General features: G+C 36.5%; 1 protein-coding gene across 1 annotated transcript in view; it reads left to right on the top strand.

Annotated features, from left to right (window-relative positions):
* Positions 1-16230, top strand: part of LOC105311209 (ankyrin repeat domain-containing protein 26-like) — a 71756-nt gene extending 55526 nt beyond the window's left edge. The window contains 7 exon segments of the mRNA XM_023526983.1: positions 740-869; positions 8003-8252; positions 8255-8271; positions 8718-8903; positions 10133-10408; positions 14904-14949; positions 16091-16230. Coding sequence (XP_023382751.1) covers positions 740-869; positions 8003-8252; positions 8255-8271; positions 8718-8903; positions 10133-10408; positions 14904-14949; positions 16091-16230 — 1045 coding nt within the window.
* The last annotated feature ends 1286 nt before the right edge of the window (positions 16231-17516 follow it).

Raw genomic sequence — 17516 nt, forward strand, 5'->3', positions numbered from 1 at the left:
TTAGAACAAAAAATAATGAAATCATTCCCGATGTCTGAGAACCACCCACATGGCTTCCTGTCTGTTTATCTGCTGAAAAAATAAGTTTGTTCTCTGATTCTCATCAATCTTTTTTTTCTCTCATTTAACTGTCTTTCTCTACGTTGTTTTGTATCCCTTTAATTTCGCTAACATCGTGCTATCGACATCTCTTGTTCTACAGGCTTGAAGAGACTATTACACATTATCTCTCTGATTATTTCTTTCTTCCGAAGAGTTCTTTTTCTATTTCTCTTTCTATTTTGAATAATCTCTTACTGATACTTTCTTTTCTTCTTGTAGACTGTCATGAAGTGGGTACCAAGAGGTATTTTTGTGTTTTTTTCAAAACATTCATGTATAATTATGGTTTTCTTTTTCACCTTGGATATTGATGTCTGGTGTATAGCTGATATTTACAAAGACGTTAAGGTTTTCTATTAACATTGGAAAACATATTAATAATAACTGATTTATAAGAACTCTATATAGTTATAATATTATCTATTTCATATATGTCATAAAATTATTTTTCATATTATTTATCTAAGACTATACTTTAGTTAATATGCTTTCACACAATATTTGACTGGAACGAATGAAAGAGGATCCTAATTTACAGATTTGCATATTTTATATACAAGAACATAATATCAGTTTAAATAAGAATCAAATATTTATTCTTAATGAATTGATTTCCTCATTTTGTACTTTACTGCAGACTTAAGGAGCTCTTAAAAATTACTAGAAGGAAATTAAATGAATATGAAAAGGGAGAGCTTCATTTGCCTGGAGATTTAAAACCCAATCTCACTGAAATGGATGTTCCGATTACTAAGTTAAAACAGAAGGTAATTTTTTATTGAATTTATTGGGGAGACATTGTTTCATAAAATGATATAGGTTTCAAGGATACAGTTCAGTAATACGTCATATGGAAACTGCATTGTGTGTTCACCACCCAAAGTTAAGTTTCCTTCCGTCACCATATATTTGACCCCCTTTAACAAATTTCTACTTCCCCTTCCCCGACTTCCTTCTGGTAACCATTCAGCTGTTGCTCGTGTCCATGAGTCTCTGTTTGTTTTTCCTGTACATTTGTTGCTTTCAGTTTTATATGCCACATATGAGTGAAATCATATGGTTCTCAATGTTTTCTGTCGGACTTATTTCACTTAGCATGATAATCTCAAGATCCATCCATTTGTCACAAATGGCAGTATTTTATCTTTTCTTATGGCTGAGTAATATTCCACTGTGTATATGCACCACATCTTCTTTATCCAGTCATCTATCAAAGGACACTTCAGTTGTTTCCACAGTTTCATGTGAATAATGCTGCTATGAACATCAGGGTCTATATATCTTTATGAATAATGTTTTTCAGATACTGGGGGTAAATACCCAGAGGAAGGATATGGTAATTCTATTCTTAATTTTTTGAGGAACTGCCATATTGTTTTTCCTCCCTATTGATATCGCTGCAGCAGTGTATGAGGGTTCCTTTCTTCCTCCATCCACTCCAACTCTTGTTATTATTGTCCCACTGATGATAGTCATTTTAACAGGTGTGAAGTGATTTTGATTTGCATTTTGGGACCCCAAAATCACTTAATTTGAGGAACTACAAACCACTCAATGATTTGAGCCGTGTAATATAGATTATTCTCCAATTTTATAGACTTGATAACCGTGAGAAAGACAGCCTTTTTTATACCATTTTTGTATAAAGTGGGCATACCTCTATCTTAAACCCTGGCTGATCATCTAAAGCCAAGAAGCACACCATTATATGACCCAAGGAGTAGCACCAAATTGATGTTTTTGCAATAGATTTACTGAGGTATAATGAATAAGCCATGTATTTTGCTCATTTAAATTACACAAATCAGTGGATTTTACTCTATTCAGGGAGTTATATAGTCATCACAATCAATCTTAGAATATTTTCATCACCCTAAAAAGTAACCCCATATCGTTTTGCCTTCCCCATGTATCAGTTTCCCTTCTCCTCTCTTATGAGCCATAGGGAACCACTGCTGTACTCTCAGTGTCTTTAGAGTTGCCTATTCTGATATTTCATATCAATAGAACTGCACAACATGTGACAGCCTTTTGTGATTGTCTTCTTTTATTTAGCATAAAGTTTTTATGGTAAATCTATTTTATAGCATGTACTATCAGTTCTTCATTTCTCTTTATCACTGAATGACATTCCACTGTATGGCCAGACTATAGTTTTAAAAAATTTTTTCATCATTTGATGAACCTCTGGGTTGTTTCCACTTTTTGGCTGTTATTAATAATGCTGCTATGAACATTTGTGTCCATGTTTTTGCGTGGCCATGTGTGTTTTTTCTTATGAATGGAATATACTTATGAATAGAATTGCTGGATTACATCTTTAACCTTTTGAAAAACTACCAGACTGTTTTCAGAAGTGGCTGCACCATTTTTACATTTCTGTCCATAATATATGAGTGTTAACAATTTTCCAATGGCCGTTACTACCACTTGCTATTACCTGACTTTTGATTATAACCTTCCTAGTGATATGTAGTGGCATCTTATTGTGGTTTTGATTTGCATTTTTCTAATGACTAATGATGTTGTACACCTTTTCACATTTGTATGTGTTACCCATTTGTATATCTTCTTTGAAGAACTGTCTATTCAGTTCCTTTGCCCATTCAAAATTGGATCATCCTTTTATATTTGAATTGTCAGTGTTCTTTATATATCATAGATACTACTCCATTATCAGGTAGAGGATTTTCAAATATTTCTCCCATTTATTAGCTTGCCTAGTCTATGTCTTGATGATGTCTTTTAAAGCACAGAACTTTTTAATATCAATCAAGTCCAGTTCATCAATTTTTATCTTTTGATGCCATATCTAAGAAACAATTGCTGAATCCTGTCATAAAGATATACATCTATGTTGTCTTCTAAAAGATTTATAGTTTTAGCTTATGCATTTTGAGTCAATTTTTATATATGGTATGAGGTAGAAGGCTAATTTTATTTTTTTGCATATGGCTATTCAGTTGTCCCATTATCATTGGTTAAAAAAGACTATTCATGTCCTATTGAACCATTTGGCATCCTTGTTGAAAATCACTTGGCCATAAATTTGAGGGTTAATTTTTGGATTTTCAATTCTAATTTATTGCCCTATGTCTGTCCTTATGCTCATACCAAATCAAATTTTATGAGAACACTTTCTCTGTCATCTTGCATATTACCAGTTGTTTTGTGTAATCAAAAAAATTTGGTATAGTGGAATGTCTTTAACTCCACTTCTGTAGAATTGATTTGCTTCTTGAAGGAGTCTGTGACCAGTTGATGCCTTGCTGACTCTGTGACATGATAGAATAAGTAGGCTTACAAAGAAGCTTCCTCCTTCTATTTTCCTTCAGTCAGACCTTTCATTCAGACATTTAGTCTCCTAACTTGCGCCTCCCACTTCACTCTCATTTCCATCCTGTGTTGGCAACAGGATCTGCTGACTTAGTTGGCCATATCTTCATTACTTTTCACTCATAATCCGCAGAGTCCTCCATAGACTTCACTTTCTGGGAAGGAGAAGATTAAATCTGGACTGTCCGCTTTCCTGTTTAGAAATCTCTATAATCCATCATCTTGCAATTCGCAAGTAGATCTGCTTTTGACCTGGGTCTTTAGTGTAACACTGGTGCCAGTCTTGCCCTTGGCATTGATCCTACATTCTCAGAAACCACAGTTCCCTGTATCGACTTAGTTTACTTTAATAGAGATATGCAGCTGTACTTTGTAGCTTAATACATAGTTACAGAATCAATGTTTCATCCCATTTAAAGAAAAAAAAAGTCAAAATTATAGCTGTTAAAAACCAGGTAGTATTCACTCAATTTATCAGACACAAATAATAGATTAGTAATTTGAATTTCAAAATTTCAAAGCCAATTGATGTGATGTGAAGCATTGTGGTATGACATAAAGATGAGATGGTCTTACCTTCTCATATAAGCAAGCTGGAAGTATGGAAAAGGAGAAATTGGATTTAAATAGTGTCTAAAAACCTTACATGACTTTTACTGCTGAGAATGAAAATGATTCTATAATGCTATTTCCTCTCTGAGGAAAAGAAAATGCAGATTGAGTACTACATTGATAAATAAATATTCACAGCTTCCTAACTCTTTAGGCATTTCAGTGACTTGAAATGAGGTAAAAAGTCTCATTTGTGTTGTTAAACTGACTATTTCTAGCTTTTCAACCACTATACTTTAAATCAGGGATCCCCAGCCCCAGCTCACAGACTGGTACCAAACCATGGCCTGTTAGGAATCAGGCTGCACAGCGGGAGGTGAGCGGTGGGCCAGGGAGCAAAGTTTCATCTGTATTTGCAGCCGCTCCCCAGCGCTAGCATCACCATCTCAGCTCTACCTCAGCTCATCAGGCATTCGATTCTCATAGGAGCACTGGTCTCTAGTGCCAAAAAGGTTGGAGATTGCTTCTTTAAATCATATGTCTCCTTGCCACTCTTCCTTATTCCTTAAGTTGAGGAAAAATTCTAAAAATACATACCTGCCTGGATGTAACAGAAGGGGACCCTAGAAAAGCTTTTTATGTCTTTCTTCCAGTTATCTGATTCTTTCTACTAGAATTGTTTGTTATCAATAAATTAACCTCAACATTTATTAGATCCCACTTTAAAGGAGACTTACAAGCAAAGCATACCTCGAAGATATTGCGGGTGTGGATCCAGACTGTCGACATAAAACAAGTTTCACAAGAAAGCGTGTCGCAAGAATTTTTTGTTGCCCAGTGCCTGTATACAAGTTATGTGTATACTATACTGTAGTCTGTTAAGTGTGCAATAGCATTATGTCTAAAAAACACAATGCACATACCTTAATTAAACACACTTTATGGATCAAAAATGCTAACCATCATCTGAGCCTGTTGGAAAAATTGTTCCCCAATAGATTTGCTGAATGCAAAGTTTTCATAAGCTTTCAGTTTGTAAAAACACACAATATGTGTGAAGCACAATAAAGCACAGTGCAATACAACAAGGTATGTCAATAATTTCTGCAGTATGAGTTATGTTTCTTATTATCTCTTTTTTAATCCAGAGGTTTACCTGTTGTTCCCTAAAGAACTCCCCGAAGTTTAGTGGTTTATGTAAATGACATTTGTTCACAAATTGAAAGTTAGGAAAATTTAGGAAAATTTAGGCCAGCTTGTCTCTGTTCTCCTGTTTCACTTGGGGCAGTGTTGCTTTTCCTGAACTAGCCTCGGAATTCACACAGCATCACTTCCATCATCTTCTCTTCATTAGGAGCAAGTCACTAAGGTTAACCCATATTCTCCCTTGTATATGGAAGGAATATTTCAAAACATACAGACACGTTTAACAACCAGCTTCATCTACCCTCTGGCCGTAATTGTTTATATTCCTCCCACATAAAAAAATACACCGATCCCTACCTAATACCCCCAGAAGTCTCAATTACTATGAAGTCAAGATTGAGTCCAAGATTTTACCATTTTAATCAGGTGTAGATGCACATGAGGTGCCTGGAGTGTGATTGCTGGAGTCGAGCCCCTTGAGGACAATTCCTTTCAATACAAAGACTTGAGAAGCAAAGAGACAAGTTTATTGATCACTTACACTTCCAACATTGTGCTAAATGGCTAACGACTTGCATTCAGAAATGGGGACCGGGACGCACACGCGTCCATAGCAGTCCTGAAATGCAGCCTGATGCGCTGCCAGTGCTTTGGTGAGGACCAAGTCCTAACTTTGGGAACGCTTCCCCATGGCCCTTTGCTGTACCCTCTGAGCACTTTGGTCTGCTCTTTTGATAAAAAAATACCCTGCACTTGCAGCTCTATTTTCAGTCAGCTTCTTTTGTGTGGAATGTGTAAGACGTACAGGCCACTTTTTGTACTGTCTTAGTCTCCTTTAGTCCAAGCTCGGAAGCAGGTTTTTTGCTACTGCAATTCTCTTCAAAACATTGTGTTGCCTGTGAATTTTATTGGGGTTCGTGCCAGTAGTAGAGCCACCACCACATTTCATCGTGAGATATTCTTTTCACCTTGGGTTTCCTTGGAGCTATTGTAGGACAATGCCTTAAAAATTCGTATAGTCTTCGGATCCTGAAAGGAATTTGAGGCACCATCTTGTCTCTTTCCAAGGTCTTAACAGAGGGTTTCACAGTCTTGTCTCCATCCTTAGACCATATCTTCCTAGTGGCATTGTGGATTTGCTCTTAGCCCAGAAGCCATTTCTTTACTTTAGCATGATTTGACAATTGGACATATGGAGATGCTATAAACAGGAAACAGATATCAGAACCCAATAAGTCCTGGTTCCTTAATAGTTCATGGTCTTTCTTAAACTTACCTTTCTCCTAAATTTGACTTTTAGTTGCTTCATAGCAAGAGTTCCCTCTCATCCAGGTTCCGGTGTCATTTTCTTCAGTTGCCCAGAAGCCCTTGCGGTCAGCCTCTTCAGGGTCCATTGGGCCTCCTATACCTGTCTTAGATGCCCTTTAGGTTTGCATTCTCACACTTTTCTATGTTTTTCCAGGTTCCACTTACCTCCCAATTCAAAGTCACTCCTACAAATTTAGTTCTCTTTTCTAAGTGGCAAAATTCCATATTTAAAATTAGTATCTATGTCATTTTTTGCTGCTCAGAGGAGAAAAACACACCTCATAACCTAGCGGCTCAAAACAGCATTTATTTTTTTCGCAAACCTGCAGTTAGGCGAGGCTCAGTAAGGCCGGCTCATTTGTTTCTCACTTGGCATCAGCTGGGATGACTTAGAGCTGGGACCTACGATCACCTAAGGTCTTGTCATGCACATGTTTGGCAGCCGAAGCTGGCTTCTGATCAGGACATTTGCTGAGGCCGTCTGAGCTGTAAAGTCTAAATGAGGACGTACTGTGTGTCTTGGGCTGCTTCATTCTTCACAGTATGGTGGCTGGGTTCTCAGGCTGAGCTTCCCTAGTCAGAGAAAGGCAAATGGAAGCTGTATCACATTTTCTGAGCCAGACATTGAAGTCATACAGCAGTTCTGCCATAATTCTAGTTTCTAGAAACCAGTTACTTACTAAAGCCAGCACATATTTGAGGAGAGGGAAAGTCATAGAGAAGAAATAAAGAATTTGTAGACATATTTTTAAAATACCACATTCACTCACCTTGTCTTCTCAAATAATCATTGTATCTAAAGGAAAGTAGTTCTTCTCAACTCATATCATTGAAATCCCTACAAGATTTTTGTTGGTGTTGGTTTTGTTCTTTAGAATGTTCTCTTATTTTGTGGAATGTAATAAAGGATTCTGACTTACCATGATTAAATTTAGTCATTTTTGTGTTCAACAATATGTAGGAATCTTTTTACTAAACTTTTGTAATGGGAGATGTAATTTCTCCTTAACTCTGGGAATGATTTCTTTGTGGGATGCTATTCAAATTACATTAAAACACTTGTAGTTTGGTAAAGGGCTTATGGCAGTAGAAGCCATATTTGTAAGATTCATTAGTAGAACCTCAGTTTCAGAGTCCTATTTGAGAGGCATTTATCAACTGAGGCCTAAATAACTCAACATGAGATCCGTAAAACTTTTTAAAAATGTTATGGAGAGTTAAGATGGGGGAAGAGGTTAGAGACTTTCTACTCGGAGGTAACTTATCATCATTTCATGGAGGAAAGACATAAAATAGTCAAACAAGAAAGTGTATAGAATCCAATGCAGATGTTTGTGGCAAAGACAATGACGGCAGAGAATGTCTTTTTGCGACTCCTGGTGGTTTTAACCGTGTTCTTGATTCTGGGTAATTTGAGCTTCCACATCCTAAGACTCCACCACAGTACAGATAACATTTTATTGCAACTGAATTTATTTTAGAAGTCGATACTGGTTTTGAGTTAGGCTCTTCTCAGTCGACTTCCTTCTTCACCAAACTCTATTCTCTTTTCATGCAGATTACTGATTCTAAGGCAAAACTGGAGACTGTATCTTCCAAATGTCTACGTCTGGAAGAAGAAAATCAGTTTCTTCGACAGCAGCTATTGTCTTTGAAAGGAATACAAGCAAAATGTGATGAACTGAAGAATAAAAATAAAAATTTGGAAGGAAAATTAGTAATTCTCCAAAATCACATAGAAATGAATATGGTAGAATACAATGAAGTCGAGCAGTATAAACATGAGACTGAAGAGAGAGGAAGACAGGAAATAACCTATTTTTACAGGTTAATTTATTGATCTTTAATAATCTTTAATTCATTTCACAGCAAATGACATTCTGGATATGTACATTGTATGTGTTTCGTCTACTTCCCTTACTAGTAATTTGTTTGTAGATTTCAGGAAGGAAAATGGCATCTGCTTGTTCTTTTAAATGTTTCAGTTTTCATCATATTACACCAAATGGTTCCCCGAGAATGATTCTTCCTAGAGAATCATTTTATTTTTAAGACCTAGCTATGTAAATCAAGACTATTAGGAAGAAAGGAACATTTGTGATTTAAAAGTTGTACCATCCTCTCAGATTATTATGTTTTATTGTTCAATTTTTAAAATTTTAAAATTTTATAGTTTCTCATGGTATCATTGACTCATAACTGAAGAAAACAAACATAGTGTAATTATTCAGGCTATAATTATCTCAAAAATGTATCCTTTGTATTTGCTTTAGGCACAAGCAGCATCTCAGGAAAACTTACCGCATTTCTGAGAGAATGATAATGCTTCAATAAGAAGTCACAGAGAACTCAGAATTGAAGATCTGGAATCTGAACTCTCCCAAGTGAAAGCTTCTCAAGTAGATTCTAATAAAACAGACTTGGAAAAATATAAACAACTCTACCTAGAGGAATTACAAGTTAGAACGTCATAAGCTAAACAAGTAAGCCAAAACATGCAATCAGTGAAAATTGATTTAGCTCATGAATTTGCCTCTAAAGACAAATATTAAAATAATTTTGATCAAGCAAGGTTCATGAGATTAGTAGGAAGTGAAAGCTAACGAAACAGTATAATTTTGCCAAATGATGTCAGGAAATGAACTTTCCTTTACAATGTTAGTCCAGAACAGTTTGCATCTCTCCTTCATTTTTGGTTTGGCATGACTGTATTTTTTCTCACTTAATATTTTCATGTAGTTAACTTGACCTACTATTATTTAAGCTAAGTGGTTTTAAAGCTTTATAATCTAGATGGCAATATCAGTATACAATTTTCTGTCAGTATTCTGCTAAACAGAAATATTAACGAGTTAAACTATATTTTTGAAGATAACAACTCAAACTCAAAGGGTTAAAAGTGCTCTGCACTTTCTGACCCTTGACACATGTACTGTTTGGATTGTGATCTTTGTTACTATCACTAGGGGGCGCCTTGAGACAACTGATCCTTTTTACGGGTTTTCCAAAATCACATAGAAATGAATCCTTTTTACAGTTTTTGTAAACTACATAAATGCATTCATGTTAATTTGGGAAAGATTAAGATGGGGGTGAAGAGCCCTATAATCTCCAAAGTGGCAAAAAAATAACAAGGTGATCTGCCTGAGGGGGTGTGTGCAGGCCAGAACAGGCAGATCCCACTTGCAATGCCCTGGTAACAATATTATAAACAAATTGCCTCTGGAGCTGTTTTGGTTCATTTTGATCAACAGCTAGGCTATCTGGTCTCCCCAAGAGGTTGCTGCTCTAAATAATGTCCAGTGCCAAAAGGTTAATTTCTTCATGATAACAAGTGTATGGTACAAGGGTGAGGAAAGCACGTGCTTGGAAATGTCTTTGAGGAATTTTTTTTTTAAACTCTAAACTGGTTTACTAAATATGCCTAATGGCGCCCTCAAGAGTGTTTTAAGTACAGCTGTTCCTGAAGGCACCAAGTATCACCTGATAAGCCGTCCTCATCACTGAGAACTGTTTCTCTCCCCTCCTTACTTTGAATTGATTGTTAGTTAGGAATCCCCTCTAGAAACATTGTACTTCTTTAGAACACTTGTAAACCTACATTGGTATATAGTAGGTCTGCTCCGACATATTTTCACTGATAAAATGCTGTTTAATGGGGGAATTATGGCAAGCTCAAAAATGCAAGTCCCGTAGGGAAAAATGAAACACTGAGCATGTGCTTTTTGACCATCTTCACAGGGCTAATGAAAGGCTAGCAGAGACGAGAACCGAATTTCGTGCGATGGAACAGCAGTACAAATCTTTACTCAGCATTCTTAATACGAGGCCGGTGCGGGAGCCACCTTGTCCTGCAACTCAGAGTTTCATGCTCAATAGAAATCCTGCTCAAAGAGAAAACTCGGAAATTTCAACTTCAATCCCATGGACTTCAAATAACAGCATGGAGACTTACTTGTTCAAGGTTAGTTATTATCTTTTTTCCCTTGGGTTTCGATTTTCTGTTATAATTCTTGTTTCTAATTTGTTGAAATTTTGAGCTGTTTCATTGACTAATGCACACCAAGTAAAAGTCATAATTACATGTGTTCATATAGAAATAAGACAAAATTTTCAATTTTTTTCCTTAAATTGAATAAAATCCCTAAATCTCTCATGTTCAAGAGATGCTACTGCTCATTAACATTATTGAATAACTGTAGCTAAACTGACACCTTTTAAATTTTTTGAAAAGCCACCTTCAATTTTGATATTAGAAATCAAATATTATTGCCTAGTAATCAGTTGTATACTTTGTGATGCTTGGCTTCCTTTCTGTTTGATTTTAGTTTGGGATAGTTTATAACAATTTTAAAGGTTTGCCTAATATCAGTTTTTTCACCCTTAAGCATCAGCGAATGATAGACATTTAAACACTTAACCATATATGAATTTTCGTATTTAAATGAATCTGAGATCAATACTTTTTATGAGCTAGGTCACCTCATAACACTCAAAAGATTAATTTCTCAGACTTTAAGATAAAAAAGGTAAGGACAGACAGGAATGGACACTTCATAATGATAAAGAGGACGATACATCAAGAAGACATCGATACAATGCATATGTTCCCAATCAGGAGCACCAAAATATAGAAAGCAACCACTAAGAGAGCTAAAGGGAGAAACTCACTAGAACCCAGTTATCATTTGGGCAACTTAAATATCTCACTGTCAGCTATGGATTGATCAAACAGAAAATCAGTAAGAAAGCGTCAACCTTAAATGACATACGAGACTATTTAAAGAACACTTCAGTTGTTTCCACGTCTTGGCCACCATGACTAACGCTGCTGTGAACATCGGGGTGCACATGTTGTTACAAATCTTTTCAAATTTTGGGATACATACTCAGAACCTCCAAACTGTTTTCCATAGTGACTGTACCAACTGACATTCCCACCAGCAGTGTGCGAGGTTTACTATTTCTCCACAACCTCTCCAACGCTGTTGTAACTTTTCTTGTTGATAATAGCCATTTTAATAGGAGGTGTGCAGTGGTATGTTATTGTGGTTTGGATCTGTGTTTTCCGAATAGCTAGAGAAGTTGAGCCACAAGGGGCCAATATCCAAAATATACAAAGAAATCATGCAACTCAACAACAACAAAAATCCAATTAAAAAATAGGCAGAGGACCTAGAGAGACACGTCTCCCAAGAAGACATACAAATGGCCAATAGATAAAGAGAAGATGCTTAACTTTCCTAGCTATTAGAGGAATGAACACTTTTCTTACTTAGGTAACTCGATTGGAGTAATTCAGCAGTTTGTGTTTTCTCTCACCTGTGCTCCTTGAACCTCCTGGGTCTAGGTATGGCGCTTAGCTGTGGGATTATGATTCCCGGCCTGTGTGACCAGGGTGAAGGGTGTCGCCACTGTATCCAGGTCCCTGGGGTCTCGGGGCACCAACACCACTACCATCACCACCATGACCACCATGGATATTGGGGTAGGGGATGTAGCCGGGGTAGAGGAGCTGGTAAGTGAGCACCCCGTAGTGCCTCACCCAGAGCTGCTACCTGGTTCTCTAAGGCCACCCGCAGAGCTGTGCTGGGGACTGGAGGCTGGAGACATGTCAGCTGCTGCTACTGGTCTCTTTAGTGGTGAGAGCACTGCTGCAGCTGGGGAGGGATCTGGATTTTTAGGAAAGTGGGTGGATGCTGCAGCTGCCCCTCTCACCCACCACCCCTTCGCCACTTCTGACTTGGTTGGAACCGCAGCCTTGTCTGCCTGGAACTGCAGTTATGGGCCTGTCCCTGTCCTTCCCCCCAGCCCACCTCCCCTACGCATTCCAGGAAGCCCACCTTCCCACGTACTGATGTGGGGATCTTTTAGGCGTCCTAGCGTGCTGAGCAGAGGAACCTTTGCTGGGTTATGGGTGTCTGACTAGTTGTAGATTTAAGGGGAGGTGCAAAGGTGTTGTCGCACTTGCCATGGTGCTCACGTCAGTCCCTAAAATATCCATTTCGATCAATGCACCTTGTTTATGATTTTGATGGTGTTTCTATGGTCATTTTATTGCAGAGATAAATCACATAGGCTTGGGCAAAATGAGGCTTCAACCTTGTTTCTTCAATTGGCTTTATTATAATAAATGATAGGAGAGCAAAGTAAAGATTTTGAGACGGGCTTTCGGTGAATAGGGCCTAAGCGCTTTGAAGTGGTGCAAGTGGACTACTGGGTACCAAAGAAAATGAATGTCAACACTTCTATGAACTGTTAAGCATGATGCACATTTAAAATGTTCTTGTTAGTTCACAGTAGAATATTCAGATAACATATCATTTTGCAAGGTGAAGACGAAAGCGTATGTACATGCAGAAGCCATGCAAGAGAAGATTTTTGTGGAAATTTTTCCTTCGGTTAATTTGTTTGGCAGGAAAGAGGTGTTTATGATTTAGTCTTTCTAGACGAACTGAAAAATAGTTTATTTTAACTTCATGTTGTAGTTCCAAGGGATGCGTAGTTCCCTTGTGGGGCACTGGTTGCCGAGTCGTGCCCGGCTGAATCAGAGAGAGAAAAGAGCAGCACTCTGTCCAGATGCAGAGACAGGTCTCCAGCATCACTACAGAACGCCTGGAAAGTCCCCTTCCACAGTGGTGATGATGTGAGCTTGGACAGAAATATGGTAGATGGTAAAGAGGAATCCGTTTTGTGTTTTAAAGTTTGCTACAGATACCCCACAACATGGATGGCTCATTAGTTGATTGCTTTTGGTAAACCAAGTTTTATTTGGAGAATAGAAGAGTTCTTTTAAGAAAGAATTTCCTCCATTTCAGCCTGTTTGCTTTAATTAAAGATTTTTCTCCTTCAAATTCCCTGTCTTATGGTTTAAAAAAATGCGCGCTTTCTAAATTCAGCACAGTTCCTGCTCCTAATAGATTAATGGTCTTAATTTCTGGTCCTTTATTTTATTCCGACTTTAAAGTTTGTAATTTAGTTAGAAAGTTACTTTTCGTGTCTTATGACTAAACATAATCAGCTATATGTCCAAGTTTTCCATATTCGCTTTCTCTGAGTTCTACTTAAAAATGGATGTATTTTTCCTGAATAGGAAGGAGTAGCTGGCATAGAACCCTAGGCTCAGTAAGAAGACTCAAAGTCCATTCTTGGCCTGCAGCTGATTGTTTTTGTGACCTTATGCAATCCTATAATCTCTCTGAGCCTTTGTTGTAAAATTCAGGGCTGATTAAATCAATGACTTTCATAACAAAGTTTTTTCAAACACTAGAATTGTTCTTTAAGAAAAAGTTGCATGAAACTGTACTATATAAAACAAAGACAAACGGAGCTGCCCAGCTACAGGAGAGATGAAGCCTGAAGCTGTGCAAGCTTCATAAGCCTGTCTCTCATGCCAGTATCAGAAACGTGGTATGGAAAACAGTCTCTGAAATTGTTGGGAAGCATGTTAGTTAACAAATTTCTCTTCACGGTTCACATCGTAAAGGCTTGGATATCATATCATTATCACCACAGTGTTTATTATGTTCAGTATATTATTTTAAACCGTGTTTTGGGCATTTAGTGAGAAAGTCCCTTTTAGAAGAAAGGTTTAAAGAAGACCACTGTAGATGGGGACACTTGTAATACAGTTTGAAACATTCGTGCACATTACATAACTAAGTAGACTATAAGTACAATTAGCTGAATGTTTCAAAAATGGCCCTAATAGCTAGAAAGGAAACCAAGTTACAATGCAAGGATTATTCATGGTGTTCGTTGTTTCTAATTCTTGAAAGTCACGAATCAGAAAGGAAGTTTGAAAACTTGCTCTGGCCCATATTTCTCCTTCATTCAGGCAGATTTTATGGAATCTTTGTGTTGATATGAATAAAGAAATGTTTCATTCATAATATAGGCAGCAAAATATTTTAATTTTTGTTGCCAGTAGCATTTTCACATAACAATGCAGTACCACTTTCATCATTTTAAATTTCTGTGCTGAAAAATTAATAGCCTAGAACATTAAGATTTTAATTTTCTAAACATGTAAGAATGGAAAGCTCGTTTTAAGAAAAAATCTATTAAAGGAAAGAAAAACTGATTAAGCTTTTATAAAGGGCAGTTTTTCTAAAAATTGCAAAATTATGCATTCAGTGTAAAACATGACTTGTTTAAGACTTTGTACCTTTCAGATCAAACATCATCCTTCTGAAATTATGTTTATTCAATATGCAATATCAGATGTACTTTTTATCAGATTAATCTAAATAGTCATATATATTACATATATTCAGTATCTAAAATTATAATTTGTAGAACTTTATTTTATGCATGTGATTATCTTTGTATTTATGCAATCTACAAGTTAGGTCTAGTCTCTAAAAGTATTATTTAAAGGCCACATTTCATAAATTGTATATCATTCCTATAATACTGTCTCTTGTTTAATACTATAAATAATATTTGATATATTTCAGATGCAGCGGGAGTTGGAAAAAAATATTCTTAGAGAACTAAATGAAGGTATGTTTCCAAATTTTATTAGTTCAATTTAGATAACATTGATTTTTGAGATAAGCTGTAAATAGTAAATGACATCCCTTTAACATTTGGATAATAGATACTGCATTGAATATTTTCTTGTACATACCGAATGAAAACTGTGAAAGCATAAGCATTCGTGATAAAGTATATATTTACTCCTCATTTATTCCACAGCTTGTTAAAAATCTCAGAGGTCCACATATCTCTCTTCATTTCTGGCTCCCCCCTTCCTTTCCTCCGCCATCCTTATGGAACTGTCAGCCTGCACACTGAAACTATTGTCAGAAACTGGGCTTCATCGACTCCTCATGTTCTTGCTAGTGATATAACACCCATTAACCAGACCCATTTAGTAATACCTAGCCAAGCCATTACAGTTCCTAAAGCTGTCACCTGCTGGGTGACATTTCCATCTCTAGTCATTGACTTTGTCCTTGGTCTACCTTTTGCCCTGAGGAGGGAAACTCCTAATTCCTTTGCAGGAATAAAAACATCCAGATCAATTTAGTTCTTGCCTAATAATTCGGCCATATCTCTTGCCCCTTACTCTATTCTGCCCCTTTGCTCTAGCGTCTAGCCAAACTAGACTACTTCTAATTCCACAAATGTTTTTCCTCATCTCTTGTCTTTGCATCTTTCCTTCCCTTTATCTGGCATAATTCTTCCTTGTCATTCAGGTATCATCTTCAATATTACCACCACCAAAAAGTGTACAATATCGACACAAAACTCGGATGTCTCATCTGTGTGTTTCAGTACTGTCCTGTTTTATATTTGTCATGGTATATATGACTCTAAATGGAGATTACCTGTTTATCTGTTTTTATTTTTTCATTTATACTATGTAATTATTCAGAAGTGGACTGTGTCATCTTCATTTTGTTACTCTAGTGCTTGCCATACTAACTTAGCACATGGTTGTTGGATAGATGAATGAAGATGGAGAAAACCAAAAACTGACACTGAGCCATGATTGCAATTAATTCAGTGTGCAATCTTGGGAAATTATATTTTAGTAACGCCATATTGTGTATTGTGGTCACATATAAACTTTTTCATTCTTCTTAACACGTATACTTAGTTGTATTTTAGATAAAGAATATAATTTTTTTCTTTCCAGCTGAAGCTGAACTTGAATTTGAATCCTGTAGACTGTCTTCTCTTGTATGATCTATTGATGACTTAAGCCTGTATCAAAATTTAGTTTTGAAAATGTCACAAAAATATGTACAGATTTTGAAGAAAAATTAAATGATCTGAAACATAAACAGTAAAAATTTATTTACTGGGCTGTTTGTATATTGTTTAATTGTTTCCCATTAACCCCATACCATGCAAAAATCTTTATTAAAGAAAACTATTTGTGTATCACATGTGGATAATGCAAATTTATGTGGTACTTTAATTATGTTTTTTAGCATCTAGCTAAGTCCATCCAGCAGATTTTGGGAATGAAAATGAGCACTATTCAGTTTTACATGCTCAAACTACCAAATACCAGCTGTTTAAACAACACCCAGCAACCAAGTTGCCATGAATACTTTAGGGGCGTACATGGACAGCTTTTTTGTATTTTCAAATTTTTATCACCATATGTGAAACTAAAGATTTAGACAGACAACATTTTGATATCTGCAGCGATGGCTACCATCAACGTTTGGATGTATTATAATTGTTATAGTACCATAAAATGTATTATATGTAATTTTAAACACTGATTCATAGGTCCATCCTCATGGAAAATAAGATTTGCCTGAGGCTTCTCACCTTTTCTATATATTGATTAATTTTTGATTTATTTTTTTGAGAACAGTCTTAAGATGAGAGAAAAGTTCAACTTTTAAGACAACTTTTTCTCCCAGAACCACTTGAGAGTAAATAGCTGACACTACGCCATCATCCCTAAATGTTTTATTTCCTATGTGTCAGTACCTTCCCCTTAACTACCATGCCACCTACACAGTCAGAAAATTAACACTAAACCATTTCATCATTTAATCTTCACGTTTTTTCCAAGTCTTTCTCCTTGTCTACAGTATCTTTCACAGCAAAAGACCCTGCTCAAGTCCTTGGATTGTACGTAGTTGTCGTGTCCCTTCGTCTCCTTCAGTCTGGGACAGTTTCTCAGTCTTTCCTGACCTTGAAGAGTAAATTCCAGTCACGTAGAATGTCTTTCAAAGTGGGTTTTTCTGACATTTACTTATAAGATACAGATCATGTTTTTAGCAGCAGTGTCACAGAAGTGGGCCTGTGATGTGACCAACAATTTTGATATGTCCCATTATTGGTAATGTTCTTTTTCTTTTTTTAACATTAAAAAAATTTTTTAAGTACTGGTGGTGTACAACATGATATCAGTTTCAGGTGTACCCAGTAGTGGTGATGTTAACCTTGACCACTGAAGGTAGTTTCTGCTGGTTTTCTCTCTGTAATGTGCCCTTTTCCCTGCTTAATTAATTAGTGTTTTACAGGGAAGTACTTTGAGAACATTTGAATATCTCCGTTCCTCATCAATCTTTTGATTTATTTACTTATTTATAAGTATG

Source organism: Pteropus vampyrus, unplaced genomic scaffold, assembly GCF_000151845.1.
Source record: "Pteropus vampyrus isolate Shadow unplaced genomic scaffold, Pvam_2.0 Scaffold1000001933, whole genome shotgun sequence".
In the NCBI taxonomy this organism is placed as follows: domain Eukaryota; kingdom Metazoa; phylum Chordata; class Mammalia; order Chiroptera; family Pteropodidae; genus Pteropus; species Pteropus vampyrus.